The following is a 16,089-nucleotide window of genomic DNA, read 5'->3' as shown; positions in this document are numbered from 1 at the left end:
AGCCAGCTACCAGACATGAAGCCAAGCCCAGGTGCCTGCAGGAGAACATGGAAAAAGCCAGGCTGCTCTCCTGCAATCAGTCACAAGAGACCTCCCAAAAGTACTCACTCAGTCCCCTAGAAAGCACAGGCTAGTTCACTCACATGCAAAATAACTCCAGTGTCAGTCTTTATGCAGCAAGAGACAGGCAGAGCAAGTTTTAGAGGTGGGAAGCAGGGCAGTGTCTGGAGTCCCCAGTGCTAACCTGGACAGCTGTACAAGTTGTCCTATGTGGAGGTGGGAAGAAGGAAGACAGAAAGCTTCACTCCTCACCATGATTAGTTCAGATAAAGGAGAAGAGTGGGCCGAATCCAGATGACTCACTTTGACTCAAGCCAATAATGAAGATTTTAAAGAGCTCTGATAACTGAGTGCAGACTGCATACTCCAAGATTTGGGTCAAAGCTGCCCAGTCAGCCTCTTTGGCTAAGTCTATACTTGGGGGAGAAGGAGCTCCTGGGTCCTGATTACACTTTGGTGGTACGATACCACTGTGGCAGGAGAAGATTTGGCTGTGCCCTGGCTGCATGTGGGTCTGGGCTTCCTGCCAAAGGTAAACCTGGGCAGGCAGGCAGGGAGGAGCCATGGTAAACCCCAGGTGGTCCTTCAGTGAGGGAGACCAGAACTATGGGGTGACCAGCTGTGCTGGTTTTGGCTGGGATAGAGTTAATTTTCTTCATAGTAGCTAGTATGGGGCTATGGTTTGGATTTGTGCTGAAAACAGTGTTGATAACACAGGGATGTTTTTGTTACTGCTGAGCAGTGCTTACACAGAGTCAAGGCCTTTTCTGCTCCTCACACCACCCCACCAGCAAGGAGGCTGGGGGTGCACAAGGAGCTGGGAGGGGGCACAGCTGGGACAGCTGACCCCAGCTGACCAAAGGGATATCCCACACCATATGGCGTCGTGCTCAGCATACAAAGCTGGGGGAAGAAGGAGTGATGGCGTTTGTCTTCCCAAGTAACCGTTACGCATGATGGAGCCCTGCTTTCCTGGAGGTGGCCGAACACCTGCCTGCCGATGGGAAGCAGTGAATGAATTCCCTGGTTTGCTTTGCTTGCGTGCACGGCTTTTGCTTTACCTATTAAACTGTCTTTACCTCAACCCACGAGTTTTCTCCTCTTTCAATTCTCTCTCCCATCCCACCAGGGGTGAGTGAGGAAGCGGCTGTGTGGTGCTTAGTTGCTGGCTGGGGTTAAACCACGACACCAGCATGTCCGTCTTGGAGCCAGGATGGCAGGGTACAGCATAAAGGGCTCCTGCCCTGTGGTGCATGCTCAGCAAAAGAGATGGCTGGTTTGTATCAGGGCTTTTTACCATTCCTGTCTATTACACTGGGAAGCAGACAGAGTTTCTGCTGTGGAACGTCTAGTAAGAATGAAAGACCTCCAAAAAAATAAGAGTTTTGGTCAACATTGCCATAGAAGATATTAGTCCTTGATTTTTTTCTCAGAAGCCCTGGTGTGAAAGCCTAATCCCTGTCCCCATCCACATCCCTGAGCTGTAGACACAGTGCCAGTAAAAGCAGAGCGAATGGATGAATCCCACCACAGCTAAAGAGGAGCAGCCGCCCCAGAGAGGAAGAATCAGGCCTGATGTATGGGGAGAGCTGGGCTGCCACTGCAAACTCAAGAGGCTTTGCACATCCAGAAGCTTCATGGAGAAAAGCAACCCTCAGAAGCTGGGGGACACGAACTCCTTTCTGCCACTGCCTGAGACACCTGCATAGGGAAGAAGCTGGAGACTCTCTTTTGAGAGGAATGTGACTTTTCAGGCCAGGAGGCTGGCGCCTGTGTGGAGCCAAAATCAGATATCCCAGAAAGGTTCATCTGAGCCTCTGCCTCTTAGAGCCCATTTATTGTTTACACAGAGGAAGGCAGGTCCCACGACGAACCACAGGTGAAGAAGAAGTATTAAGGCCTTCCTTCTTTCAGTGCCATATAAAAAGATAAATTTTAACTAGGCATTTAACAAAATTGACTTTAAGGAGCACAGGCCAGAATGCTGAGATAAGACAGATATATCCAACTCTGCAAGGTATGATGAAATTCAGCCTATGGTGTTTAAGGGAGCAGCTGAAGCAATCTCTGAATCATTAGCAATTATGTATGAAAACTAGAAGACAGGAGATGTCCTGGAGGATAGGAACAGGGCAAAAATGCCCCCAGGAAACCAAAACCAAAACCTGTCTTGAAGGATAGGTTAAAGGATTGTGGACCAGTCAGCCTAACGCTGAACTCTGAGAGCTGGAACACGGTATTAAGTCATCCATATGTATGTACAGGATAAGAAGAAAAGGAACAGTGAATATGGGCTTGTCATGGACAGATCTTGTCCAACAAAATTTATTTCCTTCTTTGGCAGGGTAATGGGTCTAAAGGAGTAGAGGGAAGAAGTAGATGTGATTTACCTTTAATTTTGTAAGGCTTTTGGCATACTCCCTGTGATGTTTTCAGAAGCAAGCTAAGAAAATAAGGTCTAGGTGGAATTACTATGAACTGGATGAGTGATTGAAAAATGAATTTTCAAGAGTTATAATCAGTGATTTCCTGACCATTTGGGAGAACATCTCTAGATGGTTCCCACAAGGACCTGTCCTGGGTCAAGTTCTGTTCAATATTTTCATGAGTAAGTTGCAGAGTGGATTGCAAAATACACAGAATATTTGCAGATGACACAGTTTAGAGACAGAGGATTCTGTTAGGATCTGGACTCAAAGTAATCTTGACAAACTGGAGACATAGTCTGAAAGCAATAAGGTGGAATGTGATAAAGACAAGTGCAGAGGGACAGAGACAGGAGGAGGAAAGCAGATAAACAAGTAGAAATTAGGAATTTCTGGCTAAGTGGCAGTAGTGCAGAAAAGGATCAGAGGCTGGTGCAGCAATCAGCAAACTGATACTGCTGGGGACATGGGGGAATTACAGAAATCATTTTCACATGCATTAAGAGGTGTGTACCATGTAAGACATAGCAGGTAACGACTCCAGTCTGTCACTACTGGTGAAGACAGCTAGCATGCTCAATCTCATTTTGAAGAAAGCAGTTCAGGAATGCTATCACGACATCTGTGATGGCATGATGGGAAGAAGAGGACACTCTCAAGGCCCCTGCCAGTTCTCATTTCTGTGATCCACGAACAGTTCCCCAGTTCCAGATAGGAAGGTTCAGTCTGATTTTAAATTCAGTCTCACCTCTCACGAGTTTACTGCATGTCATGTTCAACCACACTGTGACTGCTTCATTCACTGCAATAGATGAGACTGCTTTGTATAGCAGACAAGTCTTTTGAGTGTGAGTAAAAGCTGATGGAGAGATATAAATAAAAATTACTTTGATTTACATATATATATATAAAAACTTAAAAATAAATTCATTGAAAAATGTTCCTATCTTAAAATCTGGGTTTTCTTTTAAATGCAAATGTTTCAGCTATGACAGTAATCTGCAGATAAGGGAGCTGCTAAGCGAAGGAGGGTTCTCAGTGCTATTCTGTCCTTTGTAGAAAAATTCGTTGACTTTTTACTGTAAAATCGTGCAACAAGACAGAATGGATCAGCTCAATGTGCTTAGGAAGTAAACTTGCCCCCATGACAGAAGTCATTAAAGAGAAAAGGTCTGCGAGGACTAACTCTTCCTAAAGCTGAGCCAGTAATATTTAAATACTTGGCCGTACTATTTGCATTAGAGAGGAAATGGTTTAGACAGCTGATGAATGTCAAAATGTTCAAAGATCCCAATGCCTTCCAGTCAGTCTGGGCTTCCTTCATCTCTCTTACATCTTTAATGAGCAACTCTGACCTAAGGTACTCCCTTCCATCCCATCTGAAGCAGAAGCAGGGATTTACTCATATGTCTCCTGACTCTACCTACTGTCTTTTTGTGTAATACAGCTTTCCTGATAACAAACATGCTGGTTAGGAGGGTCAGGGTGGCTGACAGGCTTGGTAACAGTAGATAGGTATGGAAATGAAGGCAGCTGCTTCATCTACAAAGAAGTTAGGCAGCATCCAAGGCAGCCAGCTTGGCAGGGCTGTATCTCACCAAGCAAAGATCCAAGAGGGACAACTCTTCAGCCTAATGCTATGATAACCAAAAGCATCTCAAAACATCCTGGAACAGAAGACACAGCACAGCAATGCCTGGGTGCTCCTGGAGCAGCCCTTGATCGCAGGCCATCAGCCAGCCTCATGCCCAAGAAGCAGGTTCCAGGCAAATACCAGGCTTGTCCGGTGGAAGATCGTTGCCCCTGCTACAGGCAATAGCAGGAGCTTCCCATCTAAAATATTTACAAACACCTTCTCTCATTCTAGCAGCATATGGCTACTTGCAAGCTTTATTGCAAGCGTTCCTTGGGTTTTCTCCTCCAAAATCCTTGAAAGCTTCCTGACAGCTGAGGTAAAACAGTTAGATGTGTTCACCAGCAATGAGGACACACTGTAAAATAAACTCCCATATCATATTTAGCCCCATAAACATTTATCTTCTGAAAATCAATTCTCTCCCACACACTGCTAGATCATGTGCGCTCCACCTTGATGGCATCTTCCTGGGACTCACAGCCCCAGGCACCATCTCTTGAGCACCAATGAGCTCAAGGGCTGAAGATCAGCAGGCAGGAGCAAAGAATCAGGCCCACCGCATCAGTGTGTTCACACATCACCCACAAATTTGGGGTGCAGAAAAAGGGTAGCAAAACCTGTCCTACCAAAGAGCACGTTTGGCAATACTGGGAGGGACTCAGCACTGAGCTGAGCAGAGAGCACGGCCATGGGAGTGCCACTGATACAGCGCAAAGGCCCAGCCTGGAGCTTGTGCATCACTCATTCTTCAGAGACTCAGATTTATCTGGAGGAAGCAGAGCTCAGTTATAAATAGCACTGGATAAAGCTGGCCCTACTTTCAGTTTGTTTTCTTCCTGCTGGGATTCGGATGCGCTGCTTTGTACAGCGTTTCACCAGGAATCTGCTTGCTTATTCCCCTCACAGCACTTCCCACTGTATTTATTAGGCTGGTATGTTAACAGCCAAGGAGCGAGGAACCAGACATTAGACTGTCACCTGTTTGTCCCGTCAGTGGCCGTGTTCCCGTGTCAGACACAGCATGCAGCTGAGGAATGGGTGCCAGCGGCCAGAAAAGCTCAGGGGTATTTAGCCAATTGCAATTCATAGCTCTTGGTTTCAATTCTGACCATGCTCATCGAGCAGGATTTCCAATTTACAGACAAAATATGAGGTTCCCTGCTCCGTGTGCAGGGAAAGCAGATACACGCGGCAGGCAGGCTCGCATCCAAATCCCCAAGCTGTCTGATGCTGCTAAATCAGAGAAGCATCTGTAATGTGCCTGACAGAAAGTTCCCATCATCACAGGATCGAGCGGGCTTGCAGCAGGGATGGCGAGAGCCGGCCCCGGGGCCTGCCGGGTGCTGAGGGTCCTGGATATTGCAGCGAGCTGTGGCAGCTCACCGTGGCACCGGGGGCAGAGAAGGGTGGGAGCTGCGGTCAGCTCTGGCTCCCCACATCTCGCGATGTATCTGCGTGACCTTGCTGGCACCATCCCTCCCCAGCTTGCCTCTAGCTCTGCCCTTGTGGCTTTCTTATCTCTATTTCGTCCTCTTCAGAGAAGCACTCTGTTGTTTCACAGGCTGCATCAGTGCCATTAAGACCTATCCAGTCCATATACTTTCTACACCTATTTTGAAGATCCAGCAATCAGCAGTAAGATTTTATAGGCCAGCAAAGAAATACATTTTTTCCACTAAGATGCAACATAGTTTCCTGATTCCTATTAAATATTTAGTTAACTTTTGTGACTGCTATAAAGCAATAGAACAGGATTCAAAGATCCAAGCAACCAAACAAATGCATTACAACTTCTCTGCCCTTTTAAACCTCAGGCTAACATTTTCCAACATCCCAAGGCCTTCAGGGACTCTTAAATTTTATAAATGAAGTTTTCTCCACAAACTAGCACCAGTACAACTAACAGGAAAAGAAAATTACTTATACTTTTCTTGCAGACACCAGAAAAGAAATAAGCAACCTGAAAACCCACAATAAGATAGTTTGGATCTTAAGTAAAAGAGGAGGGAGAAGAACAATACAGCACTAGAGGAGAATCTATTTAGCAAGCAGCAGTGAGAGCAGAAGGCAGAAAGTAAGTTCAGCATCTGTATGAAGTACAGAGGGAAAAGCAGCATCAAAGCAGAAAAAGCTCCTTTTCAGACAAACATTACATGATCTGCAAAGGATGCTTTGCAAGAGAATTTCTAACCCACAAGAATCCACACCCAGGGCACAATTTAAAAATAACCAGCTACAGAAACTGAATCTCCAGAAGGTACAGTCTGATACCATCTCAAAAAATACAACATCGAAGTTAAAAGATCAGGGGTTTTGTTCATTATTGTCAAAGATACTTAGGAAGAAGCATTTGGACACTTACCTTGCAAGTGAGCAAACACAGGACAGAAGTTTGTCAGCCACTAAATGCCTCACGGTGCTGCAGCAAGGAGTGCAATGTCTGGTCCTTGACAGACCGGTGCAGCTGCTGCTGCTGCCACAGCCTGTTAGTGGACACAGAGTTCAATGTAGGGAGCAGGGCTGCAGTTAAGGACTGCTGCAACAAGGAAGCCTCTGACAGATTGAGGTATCTGGAGCCCCAAATGCACCCTGGCTGGCCCATGGATGCTCTTCCCACTCTTCTTCACCCAGCTCCTGAAAGGAGGTTGTAGCAAGGTGGGGGTCGGTCTCTTCTCCCAAGTAACAAGTGATAGGACGAGAGGAAATGGCCTCAAGCTGCACCAAGGGAGGTTTAGGTTGGATATTAGGAAAAACGTCTTCACTGAAAGGGTTACCAAGCATTGGAACAGGCTGCCCAGGGAAGTGGTTGAGTCTCCATCCCTGGAGGTGTTTAAAAGACATGTAGATGTGGTGCTTAGGGACATGGTTTTGTGGTGGACTTGGCAATGCTGGGTTAACGGTTGGACTTGATGATCTTAAAGGTCTTTTCCAACCTAAACGATTCTATGATTCTCTACTTCTGTGCATGTGCTGAATGACTGAAGTGACCTCTCTGGTGAGGATACAGTGTCCTCCTTTATTCTTGGGACATCAGAGGTTAATTAGATTTTTGCCCTGTTTGCACTGGGCCAGGTATGCAAGGCAGGGCTGGTAGCAGCAAAGAAGTAGGAGAAAGCTAGAGCTGGAGAGGAAGGTCCTCTGTGCAGACATTGCCCTGACCCAGTGTGAGAGATGCAGTTTGCTTGTGTTACCCTAGAGGTTTTGTGGTAAATGATCTTCACCATCAGGTTTCTGCTCTGTTATCCCTTCAGGCTACATTCTCTCACATGCCAGCTCGCATCCTGATGTTCCTCATCCCTATCTCGGGCCCAGCCTCCTTGGTTTCAGGTCTCTGTTGCTCTCCTTTCTTCTCCAAATTTCTGTTTCTCCTTTAGAGTTATCCCTTAACTGTATCCTCACAGAGTTGAATGAGGTTTTTTCACTGAACTACCACCAGCAAACACCTATTTTGTGTTCCTTAGCAGTGAAGGCAACAGGAAGAGCATTGAGCCTGTTCTGAGGCAGCTGATCTTTATTCTGACCTTGATAGCAACCTTCTGTCTTTTCTTTTTCTTTTATTTCCTTTGCATCAAACTCTCTGTTTGCCTGAAGCCAAAGGAACAAAATATTATGTGAAGCAGTAACATCTCAGAGGCAATGCGAGCTGCAAAATCTGTTTGTCTGACTGCAGATGACAGATTTAGGAGACTGCCCGTCATCAGAAACAAAACAATGTGCTAGTGTGACAGTGGATTATGAAAAAAATGCTTTTTCTTCTCCTAAGTGCAGAGAATACAATCAGCTTCCTGGAAAGGCCTTTTTCTGTGGAGCTGTGCCCAGCAGCACAGAGTGGGGTGGAGAACAGCAGGTCATGCTGACTTTAAAGCGATTCTGTAACTGAACTCGTTTACTTCCATCAGCAAAACAAGACCTCAGTAAGTCTGGGGAGGCTTCATGAAACGTTAAGATTCAGTGTAGACTTATTTAAGAACTTAGATTAGAACGTAGAAAGTAGAGATGGAGAAGGGATCACACAATTACAGGGCAAACTCCAGCAAGCCAGTCTCAGGTGTGTTTTATCTGGCTTACATTTGAGATGGGACTTCCACAAGTTCTACTGGGAAACTATTCCGCAAGCTGACACTCCCTCTAGTTTCCTTCGGCAGTTTGCAGGCTATTATGGTCTTGCCTTGTCCTTTTTGTCCTAACCACGAGCGTCACATATAACCTGAATGGCATTTGGTGAAGAATTAGCAAGCAGTGGCCAGCCCTTTCTCCTCCCATGCATGAATATAAGGCAGAAAATAATTCTTTCAGGATGCCATCTGAAGCTCCATGGTATCAGCTCCTCAGGGAGGCCAGATCAGCTTCAGTAAATTAACAATGAACCAAGTTGCTTTTCTAACTAGTGATCTCTCCATAGCAATTCCAAACCATGCTGTGCACATGGGCAAGCCTGCGCAGCTCAGCTAAGCACAGCCAAAAGAAACATTCCCTTTGCAGACCTTAGGGTCGACACTCTGCAGTGGGAATTTAGTCAGTAATGCTGATGGTGAGCAAGTAAAAAAAAATATTTCCAACCCTCTGCAGCAGTATTGGCTCTGCACGAGTCCCAGCAGCAAGCAGAAATAACGTCCTTTTGGTCTGATGTGAAAGTGAACTGGAAGCACACAGTGGAAACAAATCTGTTCAATGGGATGTGTTTTAGGATGGAGATGGAACAGCAGAAACAAATGTTGACACAGCAGATAATTTCAGTTGTCAGCCCGTTTCTGATCTGCTCCAGCTTCCAAACCCTTCAAAATGTAAATATTTAGTATAACGCAGTGAGGAAAGGTACGAAAAAAAGCACTCTTCTCAGTTGTAAATAAACCCTAATCATCACCTTTTTTAAAAAGAAGGGAGAAAGTAAGACCAAAGCTCAAAGGCTGGTAAAGGGAGAGGCTCTATGCTCAGAGCCCCGTCCCAGCAGGGTGCCACTTCTCCCCAGATGAGACTGCTCTCTGGGTGCCAAAGTCTAGTCAAGTTGTCCCACTTTGGCCACTCATTAATCAAGCCCTGAGACTGAGCCCCTGGCTCAAACAGATACCCTGTCCAGCGACTTGCTTTCTAAGAGTACTTGGTGCTGGAGATGATGGGAGTTTGAGGATTTTGTGGACTGTTTGGAGCATTATTTTGATTAAAGCGGGGTTTAGGCTTTTGCCTAGCAGAACATGACAGGTTTGACAGAGTTTCCCAGGAGCTGACTCCTTTTAAGATGGTGTTCACAGCCAAAGGCAGAGGCCTGAATTTACTGACCTGGAAGACCATTTCTAGTTCTATGTTCCTGTAAGACCCAAGGTTTTGGTGGTGTATTAGCCACATTGCACTGCATACATATGCATTCACATGTCTATGCATGTGTTTAGTCCTTTCTGGCTTTGGATCTTAATCAATTGGTAGTAAGGAATTAGAAGTGTGTAATTTAAAACAACCCAGAATTTTCCATTATTTACAATGCATTAGCACTTAATACATGTAAGACAATTGCCAAATCTATAAGAAGCCATTGCTATGCTCTTTAAAACTATGGGGGGTGGTATCAGGCAGAAAAATTCATTCAGAGGTAACAGAATTAGAAAATTTATATTATTGTATTTTGCTGTTAATAATGGGCTATGTTACATCAGCTTTGTTTTATGCAAACTTACTGAGATACTACTATGTCACTGAAGATGAAATGGCACAAAAATGAGCTGTCAGCCTGCTTTACTCACTTCCCATTTTGCTCCCATTGTGAAAGGTCTGTTTTGTTTCAAAAGGAAGGAAGGAGTCAGGCAGCCCAGAGAACAAAGGCTCTTAATTGTTTGGGAGAACTTTGTTACTTTTCTAATTGGTCTTCAAAGTCATGGGCTTGCAATCTCTACAAAAGTGAGGACTGCACAGGGTGGTCTAGACAAAGACCAGGCTTCAGACTAGTTGGGATGTTGCTGGAGGAGAATAGAGCATGTTTGAACTAAATATGAGAAACAAGGCATCACTTTCTAGAACCACTTAATGCTGAGTGAGGAATAACAAGCCATTGTCTCAACTTAACAGATAGTCCTTCATGCCCCTTTTCCTCCCATCAAATGGAGAGAAAACCGTTTCTAAACCTTTTGGCCGATATTGACAAATGCCTATAGTTCAGATCTTTCCAACAGAGGTACAACCTCTTCTCCTGATTGCTGTGCAATCACCTTATTACTACCCTTGCTCACTAGTTTCGCAGCAAGTCAAAACCTATAAAGTTTACTAAAAATAATGGTACTTTATTGCAGAAGAAAACTAAGAATAATGATTCTCAGCACTCAACCTTTGGACATAAAACAAATGAGCAGGAAGTAGAGGCTACTCATACCCACATCTACCCATATCCATGAGGTATCATGAGTTCTAGAGTGCCTAAAGATTTTTTTCCACCTCTGATCCACATTGCTGCCAAGTGGTACATATAAACCTACCTCTAAAAACCCTCTACAGACTGCTTCTACTGCTGAATGTACCTGCTCCTGGTCTGTAGGGATGAGGCCGCTAGTAACACCCCTTAAGCATACTCTGTCCTTCCCAATATCACCTGGGGCACAAATGATCTGGGATTCTGGCATCTATAGCGTGCAGTAACAACTGTTGACCTCCCATAGCATGCCACAGCAGGGCCAATAAAAGCTGAACATAGGACATACTATTTTGCAAGGCTTTTTTACTGGAAGCCTAAATGGCAATGTGAGAAGCTTGGAGTTCTCTGCATGTGTGTGTGTGTGCGCCTGACACATTGTATTACGGTAACAACCCATGGCTGGGGTACCATGTTAACCTGTAAGAAGAGCTAAAAATGTTTGCTAAAGGAAAAGCTTTGGACAGACAAGCAGCAAATATGAAATTCAGGTCTTCTCTGAAATGTTACATTTGCATAACCTCTCTGTTTATAGCAAGCACCAGTCTTGCTCTTGGCATATTCCACATTCATCTGCAGTCCCATCAGGATCTCTTGATTTCTTGGAATTTTATTGGAAGATGCAATAACAAGGAGCCATGGCTGGGGGACAATCCATGGATGGCATGTGCCAAAGTACAAGGAACATTGACCGTGTGCCTAGACATATGATTGTATTAAGCAGCCTAAATGAGGTGACAGCAATAGTTAACGGCAGCAACACCTGTAGCCCAGGCTAGCAAACCAGATACACACCCCTGCACCTCAACAAGCTCATAAAGACCATGTTGAAGTATGTGCTGCCACACTTTTACTGCTATAAACAAGATCAGAAGCGCATATACCTTTCAATGCTCCAATCTTAACTCAGATTACATTGTAGACATAACTATAAAGTTAGCTGGATGTAGCAACATATTCACCCCAGTCCTTCACAATATCATCCATCTGGTGACTATTTGTGACAGATGCCAGAGTGGCATTACTTTAAGAGCATTACCTGCACATCGCAATTCTTAATTCACTATAATACTTCAAGGTCAACCACAAGATAGTATGTCTTGAATCCCAGCGGCAGCCAATTCCACAGGCAGCTGCCCCAACTTTATTGTGCCCAGCAGAACTCTCTTTTAGGGCTCATATACGCGCTTTATACACTCCTAATCACTTGCTGCCCTGTGATTTTGTATCTGGAACATAAATAGCATTGCATGCTGGTATATACAGAGGAGATCAGTTTCTCCCCAAACAGAAGTCATTTATAGTAATGAAGACTAAGAAGAAATAATTGTTTATAGCAAACTTTTGCTCACATGTTTAGTTTCTGTTGAGGACCAAGGATTCATGCAATTGCTTTGCCTTTCTGCATATTTCAAAATTAGCTTGGAATACAACTTAATAATCAATCGCTAATGCATGTATTAAACCAATACCTCTTCCCATACAGCACTTTTCCTGCTGTGCCAAAACTAGCCCAATTAAAAGCCCAGTTAGAGGAAAGGAAAAGCACCCTTACCTGCCACACTGGCTCTGTGTGCTTTCCTGACTTAGCACTACTCTTGTAGCTGGGCTGGGAGGTTGCCTTCTTCAGGTTGTAGATGGCCACATTGCCATCATAGAAGCCCACTGCGATGAGGTAGGGGTAGTCATTATGGAAGTCCAGGCACATGATGCCACTCTCACTGCTGAAGACATACTCTGGGAAGGAGGGGTTCTTCATGGTGTAGAGCAGGAGCATGCCCTGGCCCTGCTTCATGAAGTCATCTAGACAAGGAGGAGCTTTGCTGTTAAATCAGTTTCCAAGATCCTCTACTATTGCAATGTACAATCTGACAGAACTCACCTATGCCTAAAACCCACCTGAATGCAAAGTCATGTGGGAAGGACATCAGTCACAGGACCAAATGGTCATGTTGGTGTGCCTACCTCTGAACACCCTTTCCTCCATTGATATGTCATCCCCAGGACGTGGGGACAACATGCTTATGCAGAAAAACTACTGTTTGGGCAGTTTTTTTCTACGAGAGAGACTTAAGAAGCCTTGGAGGAAAAGTACGGCACTTCATTTTTTGGGCTAGGATTTCACTAACATTGCAGACATGCAGGCTGAACCAAGGATAGTGGCATTTCAATTTCTGTATTGGCAATATTTGATATTACAGCCTCCATTGTTTCTTCAAAGAAAAGCATTTAATTGAAGTATCTGTAAAGCATCATATCCATGGCCATTACACATAACTGTACGAACACAAGTCACTACAGCTTTATTTTCTGCTTATGTCCAACATCTCCTCCTTGCTTGGCACAAAAGCTCTTTTTTTGCCACGACTTTCCATTTTCTTTTCTATTTACTTTCACCTTCCCTTTGCACTGCCTGAAATTAGCTGTCCCTATTCTCAATAGGACCATCTTTCTTTTGTGTTTTTTTTTTTATCATGTCCTGACCGTCTCTGCAATTCTCAGTTTTTTTGCTCATCTAAAAAAACCAACTTCCAAATTCTTTTAAAGGGGAAGAAAAGCTGTTGATGTAGATAAGCTCTCCACAAGCCAAGAAGGAACTTTTCTAATCTATGAAAACAATGCTATCTCTGAGAGTATCCTAGCCATCTCTCCAAGCACTTTTTCTTACCGTCAAATGCCCCCGGGCACACAGTATATGGGAAACAAATTTACTGCTTTCTGTGCTTCAACTACCTACTACACGTCCTATTTCCAGAACAGTCACCTCCTTTTAAAAGTGCTTCCTACATTTCTTAACATTTTGACCAGTCTGCAGGATAAGGACCTGGTATATGTGTACCCCAGTGGTAACACTAACTTCAGAGAACTCTCCTTGGTGGCAAGTTGATCCCAAATCCGCATGCAGGTGCAGACATTGTTTACCTCAAATTTATCAGGGCGACATAGAGAACATTCAAGGAACCACTAAAGAATCTCACACATCAACAAAATTATTACTGCTGCTTTGTATTTGGATTGTGGAAATATTCTGTTTTCACAGGTCTCTGTACATTGGGGCCAGGCAGGGGAAATGGCTTCCTTATTTTGCAGAAAGGTGAGATTCCAATACTGACGTTACTTTAAGCATAGCTGAACCCAAATAATATTTTTAACGTATGTTTCTGGAAAAGGGGGAAGCTTATTCCTAGAATTCTAGCTGAAAAGGAAGTGAACTTGCTTTCTCCATCACAGATTTGCCCTGTCCTTTGAATTCACAGAAATGTCTTTGTTCTTAGCCAAGTAATGTCATTGAACTGGTATTAAGTTGAGGTCCAGCCATGATAAGAATAAATCCCTCCTCTCCTCAGGAGCAAAAACACTTGGGAAGGCCGTGGAAAAGCAAAGTCTTGGGAAGAAGCTCTGGCAAAGTGAAATACGGGGTTCAGTTTGCAGATTAGGACACTCAAATGCAGGTCTACGTGTGGCTGTCTGTCTATGAGCTCAGAGTCTAAGCTCCTGCTACTGTCAGTAGAGATCAATCAATCCACTTCACTGAGTGCAGAAAACTCACCTTAAAGAAGATCCCTATATTAGGTCTGCTGATTAACTCTCTGGGCTCCACTGACTGTAACAGCCAGCCCTCTACTGACTGTTCAACCCGTCTTAATCCAAGAGCTGAATCCTACTCATTATCTCCTCTATGTTACGAAATATTGCGGATGTGGGTTAAATCACAGATGTGTGAATACTGCACGTAAGTCTGGATTTTATGATTGCTAAAGTACAGCCTATTTCTGATGAAAGGCAAAGTGATGAGAATAATCCACAATTAACACTGAAGCATGGCACATAAATCCCAGTAAACAATAACCTTCTGAGAGCAGGCATATAAATCCATTTCAATGAAGGGTGAATTCTCACCCAGAGTACTAAACTGTGACATACCAACATGTTCTTTAATAAATGAAGAAAAAAGGGGCTTATTTCATTAGTGATATTCAATGTTCCGGAATGGTAGGTACAGGACATACCCACAGCAGTGTATCTGTGGTATAGCTTTAAAGCATGGCCTTTTCAAGAGAAAGGTTTGTGTTTTTCAGTAAAAACTAGCAGAGCACTGCAGTGTGCCCCAAATCCTGTGTAGTCGGTCTCTCAGGATTCAGGTAGCTCACTGAAACAATGCTAAAAGACCACCGAGCACACAGCAAAGCAGAGGGTGCACACCCGAGAGATGAAAATGGCTGCACCACTGCTGGCGGTGAAAGCAGCAGCTGCAGATCTGAGACAGCCGCTCTGCACCAGATGAATGCACCAGCATGCACTGGAAGAGCAGGGAGTATCTGCCCCATGCAGACCCACCAAGTGCAAACTGGATCTTTTGCTGAGATCCAAGGGCTGGAGACACTAGAGATATCAGACAGTTATTCTGGCAATCAGTGCCAGCAGGAGTTCTCCTACTTTACAGGAGGACACAAGACAGCACAGCAAGAAGAGGAGAGTGAACAGACTCTTGCTGTAATGAGAAAGAGTTGCATGTCATGAGGATCCTCAGTGTTCACCCGAGTGGAGGCTAAATTTCAGACCCTGGCACATAACAAGTGTATGTGGGAAGAGAAGTTTTGATAATGAAAGATGCAGATGATAGCATGATTACTGGTCTCAACCTGGAGAACTGAGCTCGTAAGCATCACATGCAATCAGAAATAGGTTTCAAACCAACTATTACCACTGTCTGAAATATTCATCTGCATTTGCATTTAAAACTGGACAGATTCAACCCAAACCATTTTCAGAAAAACACAAATTTAGTGGTAGCAAAGTACCTCAGAATATAATCATAGTATCACCAAATAGTTCATGCAAAACAAAGATCTGAAAAGCATCTAAATCATTCTGATGCTTACTAAGTGTCTGTTTTAACAGATTTTTCATTTATATTTTTCCTTAGCTGAATTTAAAAGAATCAGCAAATGTTCAATATCAGATCTAAATATTTTGTTTGCTGGACAGAAATTTGTTTTATTTGCATCTTTCCCCTTTGGTTCACCAAAAAAACCATGAGACACGCATGGTTTTCCTCCATTTCCTCCAAAATGCTTAGAGGCTGAACCGGTATGCTCAGCACAACAGTATCCTCAAGTTAGAATCTACAATGCTTGGGGCAGATCCTGCATTCACACAGCAAATTTCAGTGTGGGGACCCTCCATGGTCACGAGTCAAAGTACATATTTTACTACACAAGAAGCCAGCGCTACAGTTTCTTGCGTGATAAACTGGCAAATAACCTGCTCTTTGGAGGATTTAAAATCCAAAACACTGCAGACTTTAATCTTAGATCCTGCAACACATGGCTTTCTATAAATCAAGTCTGCCAGCTGTCTTGCTGATATGACTCGGACCAAGAAATCACCATGCTAAAAGAAACCACTGCTGCTTAAAATCTGTCCTTTCTCCTCCAACAGCCCATCTAAAAAAAGAAGCAAGATGGAGAAGCACTGTTGTGAACAGCTGCTTGTTTCTGAGCATCACAGCTGCACAAGCACATCTACGCTCCTTTCCTAGATATGCCCATGCTTTGATGAGCTTGCTGGCT

General features: G+C 44.1%; 1 protein-coding gene across 1 annotated transcript in view; it reads right to left on the bottom strand.

The window, feature by feature from the left end:
- DNAI1 (dynein axonemal intermediate chain 1) overlaps window positions 1-16,089 on the bottom strand; it is a gene marked incomplete at both ends in the record, with an annotated part of 149,341 nt that overhangs the window by 66,669 nt on the left and 66,583 nt on the right. Inside the window, one exon of the mRNA XM_082335571.1 lies at window positions 12,072-12,319. Coding sequence (XP_082191697.1) covers window positions 12,072-12,319 — 248 coding nt within the window. The remainder of the gene's footprint in view (window positions 1-12,071; window positions 12,320-16,089) is intronic.

Source organism: Platalea leucorodia (assembly GCF_965183815.1).
Source record: "Platalea leucorodia genome assembly, chromosome: Z".
Classification (NCBI taxonomy): Eukaryota; Metazoa; Chordata; class Aves; order Pelecaniformes; family Threskiornithidae; genus Platalea; species Platalea leucorodia.
This window is presented reverse-complemented; position numbering and strand designations above follow the sequence as displayed.